Raw genomic sequence first — 19,432 nt, forward strand, 5'->3', positions numbered from 1 at the left:
AGTGGTTGTCTTTCTTGGTTCCCGCCTTTTCCATATCTATACAATTCTTCATCAGTCATCATTTCTGCTCCTTGGCAGCGGCCTTGTGCTCAGCCTCGACGGCCTTGATCTGCTCCAGCTCAGCGTCAACCATCTCGCCGGCGGGCTTCTGCTCGAGGCCGCTCTCGGCGGCTGACATCTGCCGCTCCTCCTTCTCGTCAATGTCATCGACATCGCGGGGAGTGGCAAAGCCAGTTGTTTGACTCTCCTTGTTCTGCAGCTCCTCTTCCTCAATGAGCTCCTGTTGCTCCTTGAGAACCTCGAGACGCTGCTTGTTGGTGGCGGCGCCCTCGGCATTGTGCACCTCGAGCTCAATCTCGTGGAACAGCTCCTCGGGAATGGAGGACAAGACGCCAACAAGGGCATCAATCTGGCTGGAGCTCTCGGCAGATCCTTGGCCGTACATGTAAGCGTTGCTCAGGACCAGCAGGGTAGAGGGAATGCCCTCCTTGAGACGCAGGTCGAGCCATGTCTGCAGGTCGGCCCTCATCTTGGCGGGGGACACGCTGTGGGTGCGAATACCGCGGGCGGCACATGCGAGCTGCAGTTCGGCGACGGTCAGGCTGTCCACGCCCTCAAAGGCAATGGCCTTGTCGTCGCGCTTGATCTGGCGCATGCGGTGGCGGATCTGGTATCGCAGCATCGAGTCGGTGCCAAAGGTGTTGAGGCCCATGTATCGGCACATGGACACCAGCTGAGGGCGCGACAGGTTGTCCAGGGTCATGTCGTCTCGGAAGATCTTGCACACCTTGATGACGTCCTGCTCAGTGGGCGCCTCGCCAGTCGACCTCACCTTGCGGAAGAAGTTGGCGAATTCCTCCTTCTGGGCCGTCGCCTGGCTCAGGGGAAGGCCCGTCTCCTTGAGCGTCTGCTGGATGAAGGCGCTGACCTCCTTCCTGGTAGAACGCAAGAGAGTGGCCTTGGCCTCCTTGGACTTTTGCCCCTCAAAGGTGCTGGGAAGCATGTTGGGGAAGAGCTTCAGGGCCAAGGGAAGCAGAGCCTCGCCCAGGGGGACGATGATGAAGATGGAGAAGGGGACGAGTCGGCCAAGATCCTGGACGGTGCGCCGGAGCTGCTTGCTTTCTCTGCGGGTGAGCTCGTAGCCGGCGGCCATCTTGAGGGCTAGCCTCCAGCTGATGCGGATCTCTGTAGCCAGCAGCTTGGTTCCGTCCCAGTAGTGTTGAGCCTCCTTCTTGACCTTTTGCCAGACTGTCAACTTGGTCTCCTCCTCCTTCTTTTTCGCAAGCTCCTTCTGGCTTGAGACGCCGTCCTTCTTAGCGGCGAGTTCGGTCAGCGATGCATCGTCGGCGGCCTTGTCGGACTGCGCAGCGGCCGCATTGGCCGATCCGTCTTTCGCAGCTGCGTCTGCATCCGACTTCTTTGTGGCGCTCGAGGAGTCCTTTGGCAGCGGTTTCTTAGCCTGCTCGGCGTTGAACCCAGGAGGCGGTCCAGACGGCGCATCCGGTCGATGAGGCTCGGTTCCCAGCTGGCGCAAGGGGACCAGCAGGGCCAAGGCGGGGATCTGGGTTTGTCGGGCGATATGCCTGGTCATGAGAGCCGGCGAGACACCTCTGGATAGGTTTCTGGCTGCGAGCAGGCGTCAGCGACCACGGCGATCTGTAAGGGGGGCTCTCTCCGATCAATCTCACCTTGTCCCAGCAGGGGGTTGCGAGCCACTGCCCTGCGGGCAAGGCTGGATGTAGCGCTCATTGCGAGCAGATGTGGAAATCACAATCTGAGGCAGAAAGAAGAGTAATTGGCGCCACAAAGAAGAGACACGACAAGAGCAGAACGGGAGGGGATGAAGGATGGGCAGAACTGGACTGTCGACGGTGGTGGATGGAGGGATGATGAAGGAAAGAATATCGAACGGGTCCAGGGCCTGGAAAGGAACCAGGCGGTACGTACCGGCCTCGCAATCTGGCAGGCTTGCATCTGGTGCGCCACATGTCAGAGGCGAATTGCGGCGCGCCATTGGCCAGATCAGAGTTTGAGCGGGGCCATTGGGCTGAAGCCGCCCGGCAGGCGAAATCACATGACATAATCGTCTCCTGAGCGAGTCCCTTCACTGTGACTTGCTCCGTACAGTAAGAACGAGAGGCTTCATTACATAATACCGCTTGCCGGTGCCGGTTCGATTGGATCGGGGATTGCTTTGGGCTCGGACACGTCGGACTTTGGGGGGGACGCATGCAGCGTGTATGTACGTCTTAAGGTATGCTTTGCTGGCAGCAGCAGCTGGTTCGACGGTCGAGGGGATGAGACGCAACCCGCTTGTTGTGCGACAGCTGCCTCTACATACAAACGGCAGAGGCTGGGAGGGGCGCCGCCATCCGGGGAGAGGCACGCGCGGCAATGGGTATTCATTCATCATCAGGCCGGATGAAGGCCTTGCCTTTTCCGCATGGAGGATGCAGTACATACGTGGACGAACATGAGCTACGATGCCTCGAACGACGTGAGATGAGATGAATCCGAGCGCCCAAGTTGGGATCGAGTCACCGGGCAGCAAGCAGGGAGTCGACGAGCTCAGTAATGAAACAGGAGCTTCACCAGACTCTAATGGAAGGGATGCGGCATCGACATAAGAGGAGATGCCTACATGTCCTCGTAATAAATGCTGGTTCTTCCTCGTATATGAAGGCTTGAGCAGCGTAAACAGACTCGAGTATGCTTGCTTACCTCCTGGTCAATTCGGGCCTCGCTCACTCCGGACTGAAGATGATTCGGCAATTTCTCTCCATCATTGCCCGACTCGGCGCCGGAGCCTGAAATACCTATAGACGAGCAGCCGCCTGTCGGGGGCACGAAATCCGCAGTGCCCAGGCATTGGATGAGAATCAGGTAGCCAATGAGACCTCCAGCAGAGCCCTGGAGCAGTGTCGATGTGCTGCGGCTCAAGGTAATACACGTTAGTAGGCCAGTCATGCCATCTCCCTCGACTGTTGTATTACCATGCAGCTGGAGCCTGTTGTAACTCAGCGATGGGAAGCCCCCGTGAAGAGAAAAGCACAGCCAAAGGGGGTGCATCCTCTCTTTTATATGCGGTCATGAAGCGTGAGAGAGCGCATTACAATGATGGTCCTAACACGTCAAGAGTATCGCCTTCAAACACAGATCAGCTTGTTCGCGATCGGACCGCGCGGACCGCCTTGTCCGCGACTGCAGCAGACCACAATTCTCGAATAATTACTCTTTGTAACGAAACACCGTCCCCAGACCAAAGGCGATGGACGGCCCAAAAGTTATAGAGCCGAACAGTGGCCCAAGCAGCGACGCTCTGGCATCAGGCAGACGCCGGCAATAAAGGGTTCCAGCCAACGGCTTGCCCTGTCCGTCTGATGCCGGGCGGTTTTAGCGCGCCCCCAGCAGTCGCCCCGGATCTCCAGCAGCACGTGCCGGCCGCCAGCACGCGCTCCATCCGCGCTGCTCCAGAGCCCTCTCCAGGGCTCCAGCTCTCTCTCTCCAGGGCATCAGCCCGCCGGCCTTCAGCGCTCTAGCCTGGTGCCTTCGGCGCCTTTCCAGGCGGGAACCCTGCCATGGAGGCGGGTTTGGCGGGGCGGTTTCTTCCCACTGGAGCAACTTGGCCCAAGCTCGACTCGCCTGTCTGGTCTGGTGTGTGTGTGTGTCGTTCGACCCCCCCCCTCGAACCGGAGTTTTGGAGCTAGGATGGGAAAATTGTTGGCTCCAATCTCACCAGTTTTTGCGTTCTCGTCCGAACTGCCAACCTATCCATCCCACCATCTTTTTTCCCTTCCGCAAAGTGCACGCAAAGAGTCGCAAACTGTGCAATACCATGTAATTCATGCAGCGCAGTACCGTGCGGCGCTTCATCAGCTCGCACATTCACACCCCCGCCCGTCCCGCCATGGCAGGACCGGACCATATCATCGCCTCAACATTATTAACCACCCTTTCTACTATTACATATCTACCTCTCAGCTCTTTCCCCCCCCCCCCGTCCGCCCGTTTTCTCTTGATTCTGTCTTTTACTTGATCATCCGTTTCGTCGTATTTAAATGCTGTTTCCGTGCTTTTGAATGTAGGCTGTCACGGTTTATAAAGGCCAAGTTCTCTTGCTACCCTCTCGCTTATCCGGGGCTTGGCTTTTTCCTCTTCTTACCTACTTTCTACTTACTTTTTTTCTTCCTTCGCCCGCCGCCACGTTCTTGATAAGGATCCACGATTGTCCGTCTCCGGCAGTTTGTCTTGCGCAGCACCTCAGCTTGTGTTTGATTGACCAATACCTACCTTGCTTCGACGAATTATTACAATTTTGCATCTTCCTGGATTGTGTTTCCCTTGGACTTTTACCTCTTCCAATTCCCAACTTCACACATAGGACAATGCAACTCAAGAGAGCGGCGCGAGTAATCCTAATTGGTGCGCCCGGCGTGGGCAAGGGGACGCAAAGCGAGAGGCTGCTCAGGCGCTTCCCTCAACTCAAGGCCATCAGCACCGGCGACCTCCTCCGCCACAATGTCAAGAACAGGACGCCTCTCGGTATGTCAATTCAATCATTGCCTCTACTTCACTGTAGTTGTAGCTAACACATTGTTCCAAAACAATCCAGGCATCATGGCTGAGAACACCATCAAGGCCGGAGGCCTGGTGGCCGACGACCTGATGCTCCGTCTCATCTCGTCAGAGCTCCGATCCCGAGGCTGGCTTCTCGGCGGCGGCAGAGCACCCCTCATGACGCTCTCCGCAGAAGCAACCTCCATCGAAGGCTCCTATCACCACCACCACCACCACCACCAGTCCAACTCTTCCATGGACGACGTCTTCAACTCCATGACGTTCCACGTCGACGAGCACGCCGCGCCCCAGGCCTCCGAGGACCCGTCCGCCTCCTTCATGCTCGACGGCTACCCGCGCACCGTCTCCCAGGCCGTCACCCTCGACCGCCTCGTGCCCATGAACCTCGTCGTCTCCCTCCAGACGCCCTTCTCCGTCATCCTCGAGCGCATCGCCGGCCGCTGGGTCCACGAGCCCTCGGGCCGCGTCTACAACACCTCCTTCAACCGCCCGCGCGTCCCCGGCCGCGACGACGTCACCGGCGAGCCCCTCGTCCAGCGCCCGGACGACAACGAGGAGACGTACCGCGCCCGCTTCCGCAAGTTCCAGGAGAACAGCGAGCCCATCCTCAACCACTACGCCAAAAAGGGCGTCCTGCTCGAGATTGAGGGCATGAGCAGCGATGAGATTAGCCCGAAGCTGTTTGAGGCTTTCGAGGCTCGCTTCGTGCGGTGATGTCCTTTATTCCCCCTCCTCGGTCTGGAAATGTGGACATCTTTATGCTGCAGCATTTCATGTTTCAACAACCTTATTCGATATCCTTAGTTGGTTGGTCCTCTTTCTGTTTCTATCACTCTATCCGGCGTTTTTTTTGTGTCTTGGGAGGTCAATTGTCATGTTACTCGGGAGTTATCTGTGCGGGTTGGAAAATATCACGCCCTCTTCTGTTTCCATCTCATGGCCGTTTCTACCTAGTCGAAAGCCAAGAGGATGATGAACGGCGCACTTTGTTGAGTACCTATGTCTTGTTATTTGGAGTGGCTCTCTCGCCGTCTCCCATCTTGTGTACAATCTCCGGAATTGAGTACCTGCGGGTTGACGAAAAGTCCCCGGCTTTGAATACTGAGCTAAACATGCACCCCGCGCATAGATGTGACGAACTTACAAGGTAGTATTCCGCTGAATAGGTAAGTATGGAATGACCTGACCTTCATTCACATGCTCGTCGTGCAACCATTGTCTGCTGAGTGCGACGGTGGATGCTTGCAGCTTCTCCGCATCCGGCACAGGTACCGAGACTCCACTACCATCATGCCGAGGGCTTCTCGGGCTCGCTTTTGGGTCTCGGCTACAACTTGTCAACGGCCCGCGGCTTTAAGCGTCACACAAGTAAAGATGGGTAATGCTCTTCTGATTGTCAGACTTGTGCCGCCAAGGTAATACATGTTCTACCCAGATGAAGAATCTCCTTGCCAGCATGCATCTCCCCACCACCCACACCCCCCCTGAATCTTGTAGCCAGAACCAAGCCAAACCGTAACTTGAAATCACCCAAACATACCTACCCAGCCAGTCTAGATCAGATATCAACGGTCGAATAATGGTCCTTAATCATCCCCTATCCTACGCAGTTGCGTCGTAGCATTGTCTCCTTCTGCGGAGAGATGCGATATCCAAAGAGATGTTCAGCCTGCTGCTTCAATCGTCCCATTCATCTCCGCTTCGAATGCCCGGTGGAGTAGTATTGTTATTGTGCGACTGAGAGGAGCTCTGCCCAGCACGCAGCGGTGTGTCCTCGTCATCGTCGTCGTCGTCCATAGCCTTGGCCAGCTCATCGGGGTCATGCATCCTGGCATCAGGGTCAAGCCCCTCGTGGTGGTCGTCATCGTGCCGTCCACTATCCAGGACGCCGTCGTCTGCGCTCACCGAGATGCCGCGCGCTCCCCATCTCGCCCGACCTCCACGCGAGCCGTCGCCTCCCACGCCAGCCTCTTCATCGTCGGCAGCCGGGACGCTCTTACCGAAGATGCGGTGGAGGAACCACCCACGGTGCAAATCGTCAGCATCAACAACGCCACCGCCACGGAGCTTGACTCGCTGTCGTGTGTAGTAGACCCAAGCGAAATCGATATAGAGGGCCGTTTGGATGATGCCGAAGATGACAGCGACGGTATCCGGGGGTCGGTCGTTGACATCGAGCTCCCGAACGAACCAGTTGATGCAGTAGAACGCGCGGTAGGAGCCCAGTGCCAGGAGATAGAAGGAGTCGATGACCGTGGGAACAGTCGTCTGTCTCAACAGCAACAGCTGGGGCAGAACGCATACAGATTCGAGGATTTCGGAGAAAACCCACATCCACTAAAGAAGCCCAGTCAGTGCACGAATACTCCCACGCTTGAAAGGGGGTGATTCGGGGCATACGGTAAGGAATCCCCAACGAGAGCGCGACTCGAAAATCAGCATCGCAAAGGGAGAGAGCGCAAGCGAGCCACCGAGGACAATGGCACCCAGCTTCCAGGAGATCTCGCGCTCACGAGAGCGGGGAAACAGCCATTGCATCACCGCGAGGATGTAGAACGATGTGACAATGTATGTGACTTTGAATATCGCGTTCCATGCCGACTGCTCCCGGAAGAGATCGAGGTATCGCGTGCAGAAGACGACGGCGTAGAGGCCCTGTGTGATGAGCGAAACGCCCTCGGCGCTGCGGTTTCGGTGGATGGCGAAGATGAGGATGCCCTTGGAGAGCATGTGGAGCAGGTCGCCCAGGATGCGGAATATCTGCGCGGCGGAGTGTCAGCTTGCGTTGTCCTTCTCTTGAGGCCATCTCATCTCGAAAGGGAGAGTCGAGGCTCGTCGTACGTTCCAGGCGCCCATCTTGCAGGCTCGCGGCACAGCCTCGCCGCCGCTCTAGCTGAGGAGTATCGGTTGAAGCAACAAAGGGAAGACAAGGGGATGAAGAGGAGAGGAAGATTCCGAAGAAAAAGCAAAATCGAAGAGTCTCACAAGGCCAAATGCATCGATGCTACTGGATGGACGGCCCGCAGAGACGGCGAATAGGGGAGAAATTGTCTGCAGCTTTTGTCGTCCTTGTGTGTCGAACGCGGAGCTGAAGCTGAGCTTGCGTCAGACCCCAGAAGTCCAGGACGCAGGAGGCACGACACAGCCCCACCCTTGTGACGACGCTCCGATAACTGCATATTGCAGGATAGGGGAATACGGGAATGGCTGGTACCTGAGTTGCTAGCGTCGATTTCGGGTCGCTGGCGTCCAAAGGGTCCAAAAAGTGTTTCAATCTGCGAGTCTCGATGGAAGCGGGCGACGAGAGATATGGTAATAAAATTGCAGGCAGATCCGCATAGAGTGTCACGACTGGCTTCCATTTGGAGGTACTTGCTGTCTATTTTCTTTCTTTGGATTAATACGATCGAGATGACTGGAAGACTTGGGATTGATTTCCCAAAGGTACACCTGCCTGAGATGGTCAATAGGTACCTAGTAGAGGCAACGCATTTTTGAACTCGGAATGCTTTGAATTGGCAGCGTTCACAGCACAGTTGCATCAATTCTTGGTTCAACGTGCATGCCAAAGATACCACAAAATGGAGGGATGTCTAGCGTAAAGCTCACAAGGCATCTGAAACAAGGACAATAACAGCTCCCGTTGTCAGTGCTTCCTCAACTTGGGTGTCGCGTGATGTCACCGCAGCGGATTGTGTTTGGTGTGGTTGCTATGCTGGGTGCCCCAGAATTCACCACTTTTTAGCCTACCGACAAACTTCTACAGCAAATGACAAAGACATTCGAATTTAATCACCAATACACGCAAAACTGTTCAGCAGTATACAATATAACAGCAACAGAAGCAGCAGCATGACGTCCATCTCATCGATGGCTCGCTACTACGTTCACTGAAGGCCTTCAACTTCCTGCTTCTGCGCATACTAATACAGTCATCTCCAACGTTCGGACATCTGCATCCAACATCCCCGAAAAAAAGGGTCGATACGCGCGTCAACCACCCATGCACTGCTCCCACCGCTACCGAAACAGTCGCTGCTGAATGGTCGCTTTCCTGGTCCCCCTTCACGGCATCGAATTGCCGACGCGAAAGCAGCATCAGTTCCACTTCCGGCCGCAAACTATCAATGGTGCTGCTACTAGCAGTGCTCTCTAGCATTCCAGACATCCGGCAGGGTCAAAAGGGGGACGATTCCTGAGCAGACAACAAGGCCGCCTTGTTCCAACGAGCATCATCATCATCACAATCTGCTCCGAAAATGAAGCTTTGTGCAGGCACTGCCAAGCGGTCCATCGTCGCAGCCGTCTGGGCGGCGGCGGCCTGGGGTATTAGTGCTGCTCCCTCGGCCAAGAGCAAGGCTACTGTGCCCAAATATTTCCGTGAGTGGATATGGCGTCTGGTTACGCGGCCCTTTGCCGTCCTTCTCGGCAGAGTCATGATAGTACTAGTATAACAATGCTGACATGAATTGATCTCTAGATGAGAATCGGTAGGTATCTTGTCCCAAAGCTTGCAACTGCTCATTGTCCTTGACCTCACATGGGTCTAACCTTGCTCTAGCTACGACGTGCACTATGATGACCGGTACTCTCGCATACTCCTCGAGGACCCCGAGCAGCGAGAGGCCATCAAGGTCTTGGTACAGACGTATCTAGCAACGTTCAGAGACTTGGGCGTTCAGACATGGCTCATGCATGGAACATTGCTCGGGTGGTGGTGGGGGAAGAAGGTATTGTCTATCCAGCCTCCTTGCGTTCAATTACTGTCTTTCCCTCGATCTAACCCAATGCCAAGGTCATGCCGTGGGACTATGATGCAGACGTCCAAGTAACAGAAGCAGACATGTACTTCCTGGCGGCCTACCACAACATGACTATATACTACTACAAGTATGGCGATATGGAGAAAGGCCGTTTCTTCCAGCTCGAAGTCAACCCATACTTCGTTCACCGAGAACAGGATGACAAGTCCAACGTTATCGACGCTCGATGGATCGACATGCAGAACGGGCTCTACATCGACATTACTGCGGCAAGATATGCCTTGGATCATCCGGAGGGAGAAGGCGTCTTGTATGACAAGTTCGGCCACGAATACCGTGTAAGTGAAAGCTTTTGTATCCGGACAAGGCCGTTATTGATAACTGATCTTCCGTGTAGGATACCTACGTCTTCCCCTTGCGAGACACGACATTTGAGGGAGTGCCTTGCAAGATTCCCTATCGTTACGAGGACATGCTGCAAGCAGAATACGGGAGGAGTTCGTTGACGAATACAGAATACCATGGGTACGTCTCTGTATAACTTGATTTATTGCCATATCTGCAAGTTACTGATGTCTGTCTAGCTACCGATTCGATAACGAGGCCCGTGAATGGGTTCTCCTCGAGAAGAAGCCGGAAGAAGAGCTGTAGTCTCGTCTGCCTCGTGTGAATGGCATTGGCATGTGTAAGCGTTGGTCTTCGTCATACATTCATCAGTCGTTTGGGGGGGGGGGGGGGGGGGGGGGGGGTGTTTTCATTGATGGGAAATTGGCCGGCGGGCCCGGCGCACGGCGGAGGGTCCAATAGACAGGTTTTCTACAAGCATGTATGCGGTATTCATAGCCCTCGAATGATGATTTCTATGAGATATGATTCACAATGGCACAAAGGGTTGCAATCGCCCAGTGAAAGAACATCGTGATGGTGACTTCAGGAGTTTCTAGAGTACTTGCCTGTCTGCGTACAGGTACTTCATCCCGCTGCTCGTTTGCCGTGTACTGACATGTACAGCTACCGAAGCCGCAGCCCTACCGTCAACCCCACCAAACCTGTAGCGGACCGCATTAATCAACGCGTGTCTCGAAACGGTCGCGTCCCAGCTGCTGGAATCCACTTTTAAACACCTCCAGCTCGTAAGCTCCAAGATTTGTCTTGAGCTGCCAGAGTCGCAGCCTTCAACTCTGTCTTTCCCTGTTCAGGCTCGCTACTGTTGATACTCCCTCAGAGCAGAAGACGGAGAAGAAGAAGAAGCCATCGATCGGCCGCTTTCTGGCGCCATTCCACATGTAGAGGCCATTCAGGGCTTTTGCTCCCTGCCTTTTCTTCATCTGAAATGGCCACAGGCATGTCCTTGCTGCCTTTGCGTCGCCATCTCATACCCTCACTCTAACAAGCAAACAGGACGACAAACCCGCGCAGACCGCCTCAATGAGCGTCTCCGAGGCGCGCAGTGAGTCCCCGTCCATCGACCACAGCGGCAAAGGCAACGCCGCAGTCGGCCAGCTTGCTCACTACTTAGCTTCGTAGGCGCGCCAATGTAGATGACGAGTCTTTCAACCTAGGCATCGATAGTCTCGATATCGGAAGCCTCGTCATTGCGTCGTCCGTTGCGTCAAACTCGAGTCCCGCCGTCCGCACCAAATACTCTCCCACAACATCAGCAAAGAGAAGGAAAATCGACAAAGATGTGCCGCCCCCGCCAGAGCCCAAATCCAGCTCTACCCCTCGACGACGACGGGGCAGACCCCCGCGGGCAGAGCCGCCGGTCGAATCGCCCATTCTCCCAGAGGCCGAAATGCAAGACGCGGGGGACGGGGAAGATGACGAACTCACGCCGAGACCAGGCAGGACCTTTCAAGCACCGCATACTTCGAGTTCGGTTCGAACAGCGGCTCTTCAGCCGATGGATGTAGATGCTGAGGATGAACTCGAAACATTACCTCCCCATCCCAGTGCCGTATCGGCTGCACGGCTGCGATCTCCCACTTCGGCGCGCAGTCCTGAGAAGATTATCGAAGAGGTGACGGAGTCTCCCGCGGATGCGCCAGGAAGCGGCAAGAGGCGCCGAGTGCCCATGAGCGAGACTCTCAGCTCCACAGCGAGGTTAATGGGGGTGATATCTTCAGACGACGGGATTCCTATGCCCTCTTCGCCACTCGCGAGCAAAGTGCGTCGAAGCGATGCGACTACAGTTCGGTCCGCAAGGTCAGCCGGAACAATATATGGCCAAGAGATTAGCCATATGGCAGATGAGCTGTCATCAGACAACTACCCCCAACCCGTGGACGAGAGGATCGAAAGTACCGACTTGGCGGCTATGGAAGATGAAACTCTTGCGCAGGATGATGATGGAGTGGCGGAGGAATACCGACTGGAGGAGCAAGAGTATGCCGATGAGATTGACGAGGGAAAAGTGGCAAGCATACTGGAGGAGACGGCAAGGCGACCGCGTGGACCATCTCCAGAGCTGGGGTCGCAGGATATGGAGGAGGCAGAGGACAAAGAAGAGGAGGAATTACAGCCCGAGCACGAACTCGAATCAGAAGTGGAATCTGAGGCTCAACCCGAACCGGAGTCGGAACCCGAACTCGAACCAGAGCTAGATTCCCGACTAGAGGCGGAATCTGAACCCGAAATGGAGGCTGTAACTGAAGCCGAAGAGGAAGAAGAGGAGGTAACAGTGTTGCCGACGCCTCCCAAGCGGAAGCGCGGGCGCCCAAGCAAAAGCCCGACTACTCAAAAGCAACCCGTTGCGAAACCGAAGTCCGTCAAGTCAAGGAAGCGCGTCGCGCCACGGCCGCAGCAGTACGACGACGAGAACGAAGAGAATGAGGAACCGCAAGCCAAAAAAGCCAAATCCAAGACGAAGAAGCGACATAGTGACCAGAGCGAGGGCGACGGAGGAACGATTGAAATCACCGTTCAACGATTCGTCAACCTCAAGAAGCGTGGCAATGAAGCCGACGATGAAGATCCTCTACAGAGCGAAATGGCTTTTGTCAACCACGGAGGCGAGAGCGTGATTGACGTCTTCGCCCAGGTCTGCGACGAGGTCATCTCTTCGACGCTGGAGCAGTTTCAGGAGGCGGCCAGCGGCGCAGAGGATGCGGCGAAGAAGAAGGAATATCGCATCAAGATGCGGGCCATTGAAGCGTACCGGGAGGAGCTCAAGTCTCGTTTCCTTCAGCACGTATGTCTTGGGGCAACAGCGTATCTGCATTGGGTAAAGGGGATACTAACGTGATTCACTAGGCTATTCACTTGAACCACTGGCATTCGCTGCGCAAGCGAGTTCGACATGTGCAGAAGGAGAGGATGGCTTTGCGTGACGAGATTATGCGCATCAAGGCCGAGCGAGAGCAGGTTGCCCTTCGAATGGATGCCATCAGAATTCAACACGAGGCCGATGCTCGAGAGTCAAAGGTAGGAGCCGGTTCCAAACTGTTTACTGAATCTCCGTGTAAAGCCTCATCTTTGTGCTAACCTGTGCTTGCAGTATTGTCTCGATGCTTCATCTCTTATGCACGATGTAGATCTTGCCGTGGAACAGGGCCGGGAGGCGCCAGAATTGTCGCGCGTGGCGCAAAAAGAGGCCGAGCTGGCCAATCTCGAGCTGCTGGTGTCTCGCGTATCACAGCAAGCCAGCTCGTCGAGCTTTACGGGCGGGCTCCTAAAGCAGGTCAAGGACTTTAACTCATTCTTGGAGCGGGCTGCTATGGCACTAGAATCGCGATGATACCCCCTTTACGCATTTGGTTTGGCAGGTTATTTATTGTATACATTACATTTCCCTCTCGGCGTCCTCCCTACTGGATCTTGGCCTTGCTGAAATCCATCTCGGGATGCTGCTCCTGGAACTTCTTGAGAATGTCCGCCTTCTTCTGCTCGTCCGACGTGGGCAGCCCGTTCTCCTTCTGCCGCTGGTCGTACATCATCTTCTCGACCATGCTCCTCGTCTCGCCGTCGAGGTCGGAGAGCTTGGAGTTTTCGGGCTGGATCTTGGTGACGTCGATGGTGGGCGCGCTGGTGACGACGTGCGCCCACCACTCCATCTTGTTGACCTTGTCGAGGTGGATCTCGACCGACTTTGTGCCGTCTGAGTTTGTGGACAGGGTCCATGTAGAGTCGTCGACGCGGATGGCGTGTGGGAGGTCGCCCTGTTGGTTGAGGCTTCGAGTGAGTATATGTTATATAGACTGCGTTTCGTCCTTGCATGGAAGGGAAGGAAAGCACGGGGAAACGAATGCGACAGAACTTGGCGCAGACGTGAATTCATAGTAGGTGTAACAGGGAGCAATGACATACACTTATGATGGGCTCCTGTCCCTTGACGCCCGCCGTGAGCGACTGCTTCTTGATGTCAACGACGAGGTCTCTGGACTTGAGGTTCCCGGGGACGTTGAAGGACAGGTCCAGGTCGCCGATTGTCTGCGTCCACTTGTAGGGCAGGGCGGCCTGCTCCTCGGCCTCCTTCTTGCGCGCGGCCGCGACTTCGGCGGGGGACGGATCTGCAGGTAGCCGCAAAGCTCGTCAGCAATTTTTTTGAAAAGCTGGGGGGATCACGGAAAAAAAAAAAAAGGAGTGTAGTATGAATCATGCAAGGTGCCGCGGAGGGAAAGGCCGAGCGCATGCTGTTGGAGAGCTACACAGGTTCTCGGTTGATGGGGGTTTGAGGGCATCGTACCTTTGTCGGCCATGGCAGAGCTCTGTGACAGCTTGCGGTTTCTTTGCCTTGGAGGTTAGCAGGTATTCAGCGTAGAGGTTCGTATGTATTGGGTATCAAAAAAAGAAGTTGTTGGATGACGGACGGCAATGGACGCTGATGGAAGTTCAAGTAAATACCAGTGTACGACTAAAGGCAGCTTGGCAAGCTTGCACGGCTTTGGAGGGGCAATTCCGCTAAGCCCGGTCTCTAGGTAGCGCTAGCAGCCAATCGTAGGGCCGGGATCCTGCTTATGTACTCGGTATGTCTCTGGTTGCCGCACCTGGAAGCTCTGCAGCGCGGAAAGCAATCCGCTCCTTTTATATTGAAATGGAATTGTCAGCCATCTAGAATCAGTCAATCCCATCACCATCGCTCTCCTCTTCTTTCGCGGCTTCTTCTCCTTGCTTACCTTACATGCCTCGATCTGATAACGACAGTCTTTGATACTGAATATCGAACACGGGATTGACGCATCGCCAACGTCATCAGATCAAAAGAGACACACACGACTGCAGCTTTGGGCTGCGTGCTGCAACGCGGTCTGCCGTGTCTGCGCCGCCTCGAGCGATTCGCGCCTCACAGCATCTCCAACCCCGAGCCCTTCGAAGCCTCGAGTCTCTCTCTGTCGAACCCCTCGCCTCCCACAAACCTACAACAATGTCTCGTCCGAGCGGCACCAGCACCGTCTCGGTGCGCCACGCCTCCAACTCAAACTCCAACTCCTCCTCCGCCTTCGTCTCCGCGCCTCTCCCCCCCGCCGACCAGGACGAAATCTGCCCGGTGTGCAAAACCACCCGCTACTTCAACAAGGACATGGAGTTCCGGATCAACACCGAGTGCTACCACCGCATGTGCAAGACGTGCGTCGAGCGCATCTTCAAGGACGGACCCAATCAGTGCCCCTACGCCGAGTGCCACAAGACGCTGCGGTTGAGGGGCTTCAAGACGGCCTTCTTCGGCGACCTGGGCGTCGAGCGGGAGGTGGACATCAGGAGGAGGGTGGCCGCCGTCTTCAACAAGGCCGAGGACGACTTTGAGAGCCTGGATGCGTACAACGACTACCTGTACATGGTGGAGTGCCTCACCGACGACCTCGTCAACGGCAACGACGAGGCCCGGAAAAAGGCCGAGGCCCAGCTCGCCGAGTGGGAGGCCCAGCACAAGGCCGAGATTGAGCGCAACCGCAAGCTCGCCCGCGAGTCCGACGAGACGCGGCAGAAGCGCCTCGCCGCGGAGCAGGACGCCGCCCGCCAGCGCCGCCTCCAGGAGCTGCAGGAGGATGCCGCCGAGCGGGCCAACGCCGCGCGCTTCCGGGAGGAGATGCTCAACTCGCTGCAGAACGCCGAGCTGGGCCACGCCGAGGAGGCCGTCGACCGCATCCTGCTCAAGAAGCGCGGGCAGCAGAAGCGCGACGCCACGCTGGATGCCGTCGCGACCATGGGGGGAGGCAGCGGCCTTTCCATCCGCGGCCTCAGGGACAAGCGCGCTCCGGTGCAGGACGACAAGCCGTACGATCCGTTTGGCGGCCTGGACCTTGCGCCTCAGCGCATTGATCTGTCGAGCGAGAAGCTGTCGCAGTACAAGAGCGAGTGGCTCGACATTACGCGCACCAAGGAGGACTACATCGTGGGAGGGTACAGCTCCCGGGAGTACCTCACAAGAGCGCTGTTCGAGGCCTTTTCTGGCCTGGGTGTCTTTGTTGCGGAGGACAAGGACATGAGAGAGGAGGCGACGGTGGCGGCTTCGCTAGAGGCTGTCTCGACGGGCCCAGCGGGCGGCAAGATGGACGTGGATGGTCCTTTCTGAAGAGACTTGATTCAGGGGGCCTCACTTGGAAGCCTTGTATGCCTTTGTCTGCATGTCTCAGGGCATAAACGTTGGGGTAAAGAATCATAGAGGAGGCGAAGCTTGGTGGTTTATTTTTGTTCGTTCTCGCGATAACATGGGAAGGCGTCTGGACACTGGGAATCTTGTTCTATATATCTTTGCTCTTCTTTTTTTCTTTCACCTTTTCTCTCTTTCCACTGCAAGAAACGCGATACCATGGGGAGATATACCAAGCTACCAAAAGATGGACCAAAGACAGCACGAGTTGGCATGCCAGCGTCAGGTCTGTCAAATAATCATGTCAAGATGTATATAAATGCTACTCATAAAGCACCACCGACTCAGTCTACCTGACGTTGACAACCTGCAGATAACTCACGGCTCCTACACCAAAAAGGTGGTATTCTTATTCCTTCTGCATATCGCTACGGCATTAGTACTACCCAAACCCAAGCCTCACGCACCCACCACCTCGATCTTCTCTCATTCTACCACTTTATAGCAAAGTGTTGTATAACGTGCCAACGACGCAACATGGGTAAGAGCTAAGAATGAGGTTTTGCATGCTAAAGGAAGCAATTTCCGCCCAAAATTCTGCCTAGTAATGATGATACTGATAGTGAACCCACGGCCCCTGACCTCTTTCCCTCTCTCGAGTCGGAACAAGATGAAATGCAAACAAACAAAAGAAACGCAGCCCAGAGAAAAAGCCAAGTCTAACGCCTCGCTGCTCAATGCGATGGTAAATGAGAAGCGGAAATCCCCCACAAGCAATGATGATGACCCATTGAGGAGAAGGATTAAGAGAACGACGCAATCCAGACTCCCAAATCACAAGAACGTACATACTAATTCAAGAGAAGGAGAAGAATGAAGGGCAAGTCAAACTTGAACTCATTGCTGCCAGGGCGTCTGCTGTGCTGGGCGAGGGAACACCGGCACCGTCTGGATATGGTCGAGGCCGCCACCAATCGGAGTCTGGTTGTGCTGCCAGCCCATGCCGGTGGTGTGGTTGACAAACGCGCCTTGTCGGAACGGGTTCGTGACGCCAGTCGGCTGTGGAGCAAGCGAAGAGGACGGCTGTTGACCCTGGACCTGCTGCTGCGCCGGTGCTTCGGCGGCAGCGTTACGGGCAAAGGGGTTGGTGCTCGTAGGCTGAGGCTGAATGGGTTGAGCCTGGAACGGGCTCGTGTTCTGCCCTGGTGAGTTGGTCGATCGGGCAAAAGGGTTCGTCGACTGGCGGTTGAGGGTTGGCGTGCTGGACGTCGGCGTTGACAGCTGAGACGAAGACGACGTCGGTTGCGCTACCAGCATAGACTGGCGGAAGGGGTTGGTCGTCTGCGGAGCGGCCAGTGAAGGCTGGAGTCCCGTGGGCTGAAGGCCAACAGGCTGTTGGGCCGGAGGCTGGAAGTTGGCAACGGTATTCTGCGGAATAGGGCCCAGGGGATTGTGCTGGAAGTCCTGCTGCGGCCCAAAGCCGCTGAACCCGGTAATGGTCGGCTGCAGCTGCGGCGGGGGCTGCATGAATCCATTGTCTGGCTGAGGAAACGCGTTGCCCTGGATAAAGCCTCCGGGCTGCTGGACAAAGCTGTTTGGCTGGAAGCCAAGCCCGGCTTGTTGCGCCTGGAAAGCCAAATCCGGTCCTTGCAAGGGCACTGGCATCTGGGCGCCGTTGGAGGTGACCTGCATCGGGATCTGGTTCTGCTCGATTGAGTCGAAGAAGTCGATGAGATCGGGATCCGGGCCCTTGTTGGCTTGAGGCTTCGACTCGACCTTGGCCGGCGCATTTCCGCTGCCGGGGGCCGGGAACGGATTGTTGGCTGCGGGAGAAGGCGCCTTGGGAAAGTCGACGCCGCTCTTGGTCGCCTTGGACTTGGATACCTTGTTGCCCTTCTTTGCCTCCTGCTCTGCCAAGTACTGCCGCCGGTGAATCTCGAAATCCGGGTCATTGAGATATTCCTCAAGCTGGCGGCCAAGGTTGACGGGCGCATGCTTCAGCTTGGGGACCTCGACTCTCGTGTGGTGCTGCCACTGCTTGGCGGTGCTGAGATACTGGACGACATAGTCGGTCTGCTTGGTGAAGGTCCGATAGATTTCCATAGCTCTGTCGGCATCCGGCTTGGACATTTCGAAGAAGTGGCCTGTGACAATGGTGTTAGCATAGCCGTAGCGCGCGGTTACGGGAGGATATAAGGCTGACCCAAGATGTTAATGAGGCCCTGGTTCAAAACCTGGAAGAGCGGTAGGAGATCGAGGACGAGCAATCGGAACACCGCAATCGTGATTTCCGTCTCTGGTTCCTGGTCCAGGAGCTGCGAGGCAGGTCAGCGACGAAGTCAGGGTCAGGAGGACCTCGGGGGGGGCTATGACGCACGTCGCATTTCAACAAGGCCGTGAGCTGGTGCTGGACAACTTCCGTCTCGCGCAACAGGCCCTTCTCGACAGTGAGCCTCTCCAGCCTCGACTCTGGGGCGCGCACCCAGTCGGTCTTTGTGTCGCGATACGCGCGCACTCGCTCGATGAGGTAATTCGCATAGTGGCGGATGTTTCGACCTTGGGTTTGCGCTGTTGTACAGTGTCAGTCCCCTGAATCGCTCGCAACTTGTTGGTCGCCTCGGTTGGCTAAAACGGACCGTCTGCAAAGTTGCTTATCGCCAGCATGTTCCGGTGTCGAGCAAGGTAGGCCAGCGTCGCCTCGGGAGACCCCTCACGGATCATGAGGTGAACCGTCATCAGACTCTTGAAGACGACGGTCCATGTTGAGTCGTGCAGCCGGTTCTGCAGCGCGCGGAGGACCTCGGCTACGCCAGCCTCGCCGGAGTGAGTGCCAACTAGAATGTGCTCGATGTACTTGGTCTTTGGGGGAGCATTCTGCAGACGCACATGAGCGAGAAGGAGTCAGCCATCTGGTAGGTCTGTGTTGAGGCTGCCCTGTGGCGTTGCAGCTCCAGGCTTGGTCTGGCGACTCGGAAGCCCAGGGATGGCCCAGAGATGCTCCATATGCTCCATGGAGCTCGTAGCCAGAGTCGCCATCGTCGTCGTCGCATCGCCACCGCAGCGACGAACTCGGCCGGAGCTGGACCGAGCTGGAAAGACACTCACCTTGATCTTGGTCGCCCCCTTGACGGACTTCTCAAAGGAGCTCATCGTTGCGAGGTTCGGTCTGGCGAGGGACTGGATCCGGCTTCAAGAGGGGGGCAGTGACAGTCGTCGAGTCGTCGGCGGATAAATAAGTTGGGCGACTGGACGGAGGTCAGGCCGAACCGGCAGCCGGGCGGAGCTGGGCGAGGGTTTGGGTTGGAGTCGTGGTGGTGGTGGTGTTGCTACTGCTGATGACCTACTGAGGTGCTACTAGTATTATCACTGCTGCTGGCGGCTAGGTATGGGCTTGCTATTGGGCACTAGCAGGTTGGGGAGTCGGGCTGAGGTTATGGAGATACCAGCGAGATGTCCCGAGCGCGGCAGCACGTGGGCGGCGGAAGCTGCGGAATTGCGGTGGCTGGGGTAGCGAGGAAGAAGTCACTCACTAACGGGGGACGGACGCTGGGAACAAGCCAAA

General features: G+C 56.2%; 8 protein-coding genes across 8 annotated transcripts; 4 read left to right on the forward strand and 4 right to left on the reverse strand.

The window, feature by feature from the left end:
• Window positions 1-58: 58 nt before the first annotated feature.
• Window positions 59-1,749, reverse strand: TRIREDRAFT_81259 (uncharacterized protein; the record flags this gene model as incomplete). The annotated part of the gene is made up of 2 exons (XM_006968483.1): window positions 59-1,626; window positions 1,689-1,749. The coding sequence occupies 2 exons, from the start codon at window positions 1,747-1,749 to the stop codon at window positions 59-61; spliced, it is 1,629 nt and encodes a 542-aa protein (XP_006968545.1).
• Window positions 1,750-4,075: 2,326 nt separating this feature from the next.
• TRIREDRAFT_81260 (uncharacterized protein) lies at window positions 4,076-5,645 on the forward strand. Its single transcript, XM_006968423.1, has 3 exons — window positions 4,076-4,542; window positions 4,613-4,821; window positions 4,879-5,645. The coding sequence occupies exons 1-3, from the start codon at window positions 4,386-4,388 to the stop codon at window positions 5,290-5,292; spliced, it is 780 nt and encodes a 259-aa protein (XP_006968485.1). The 5' UTR covers window positions 4,076-4,385; the 3' UTR covers window positions 5,293-5,645.
• A 375-nt stretch (window positions 5,646-6,020) lies between these two features.
• Window positions 6,021-7,618, reverse strand: TRIREDRAFT_81263 (ER lumen protein retention receptor). The gene is made up of 3 exons (XM_006968484.1): window positions 7,420-7,618; window positions 6,979-7,338; window positions 6,021-6,915 (listed from the first exon to the last, which is right to left on the reverse strand). The coding sequence occupies exons 1-3, from the start codon at window positions 7,432-7,434 to the stop codon at window positions 6,256-6,258; spliced, it is 1,035 nt and encodes a 344-aa protein (XP_006968546.1). The 5' UTR covers window positions 7,435-7,618; the 3' UTR covers window positions 6,021-6,255.
• Window positions 7,619-9,140: 1,522 nt separating this feature from the next.
• Window positions 9,141-9,882, forward strand: TRIREDRAFT_67907 (uncharacterized protein; the record flags this gene model as incomplete). The annotated part of the gene is made up of 3 exons (XM_006968424.1): window positions 9,141-9,308; window positions 9,374-9,679; window positions 9,739-9,882. Coding segments are annotated over 3 exons (618 nt in total), but the record flags the coding sequence as incomplete, so codon positions are not given.
• Window positions 9,883-10,769: 887 nt separating this feature from the next.
• Window positions 10,770-13,020, forward strand: TRIREDRAFT_110973 (uncharacterized protein; the record flags this gene model as incomplete). Its single annotated transcript, XM_006968425.1, has 4 exons — window positions 10,770-10,791; window positions 10,883-12,531; window positions 12,594-12,764; window positions 12,838-13,020. Coding segments are annotated over 4 exons (2,025 nt in total), but the record flags the coding sequence as incomplete, so codon positions are not given.
• Window positions 13,021-13,147: 127 nt separating this feature from the next.
• On the reverse strand, window positions 13,148-14,038 carry TRIREDRAFT_110974 (nuclear movement protein; the record flags this gene model as incomplete). Its single annotated transcript, XM_006968485.1, has 3 exons — window positions 13,148-13,498; window positions 13,647-13,849; window positions 14,026-14,038. The coding sequence occupies 3 exons, from the start codon at window positions 14,036-14,038 to the stop codon at window positions 13,148-13,150; spliced, it is 567 nt and encodes a 188-aa protein (XP_006968547.1).
• Window positions 14,039-14,703: 665 nt separating this feature from the next.
• Window positions 14,704-15,852, forward strand: TRIREDRAFT_67957 (kinase; the record flags this gene model as incomplete). The annotated part of the gene is made up of 1 exon (XM_006968426.1): window positions 14,704-15,852. One exon carries the CDS (start codon window positions 14,704-14,706, stop codon window positions 15,850-15,852), a length of 1,149 nt encoding a protein of 382 aa, XP_006968488.1.
• Window positions 15,853-16,767: 915 nt separating this feature from the next.
• TRIREDRAFT_5431 (uncharacterized protein) lies at window positions 16,768-19,020 on the reverse strand (the record flags this gene model as incomplete). The annotated part of the gene is made up of 5 exons (XM_006968355.1): window positions 16,768-18,014; window positions 18,074-18,185; window positions 18,248-18,438; window positions 18,507-18,744; window positions 18,976-19,020. The coding sequence occupies 5 exons, from the start codon at window positions 19,018-19,020 to the stop codon at window positions 16,768-16,770; spliced, it is 1,833 nt and encodes a 610-aa protein (XP_006968417.1).
• Between the last annotated feature and the right edge of the window lie 412 nt (window positions 19,021-19,432).

The sequence above is a fragment of the Trichoderma reesei genome (genome assembly GCF_000167675.1).
Source record: "Trichoderma reesei QM6a unplaced genomic scaffold TRIREscaffold_23, whole genome shotgun sequence".
NCBI lineage: Eukaryota > Fungi > Ascomycota > Sordariomycetes > Hypocreales > Hypocreaceae > Trichoderma > Trichoderma reesei.

Bases quoted from the DNA above. Each gene is read 5' to 3' on its own strand.
- TRIREDRAFT_81260 (XM_006968423.1), top strand. From the start codon at position 4,386: ATGCAACTCAAGAGAGCGGCGCGAGTAATCCTAATTGGTGCGCCCGGC. The intron at 4,543-4,612 runs GTATGTCAATTC...AAAACAATCCAG, and splicing joins CAAGAACAGGACGCCTCTCG to GCATCATGGCTGAGAACACC. The intron at 4,822-4,878 runs GTCTTCAACTCC...CAGGCCTCCGAG, and splicing joins CCAACTCTTCCATGGACGAC to GACCCGTCCGCCTCCTTCAT.
- TRIREDRAFT_81263 (XM_006968484.1), bottom strand. The intron at 6,916-6,978 runs GTATGCCCCGAA...GGGCTTCTTTAG, and splicing joins CTCGTTGGGGATTCCTTACC to TGGATGTGGGTTTTCTCCGA.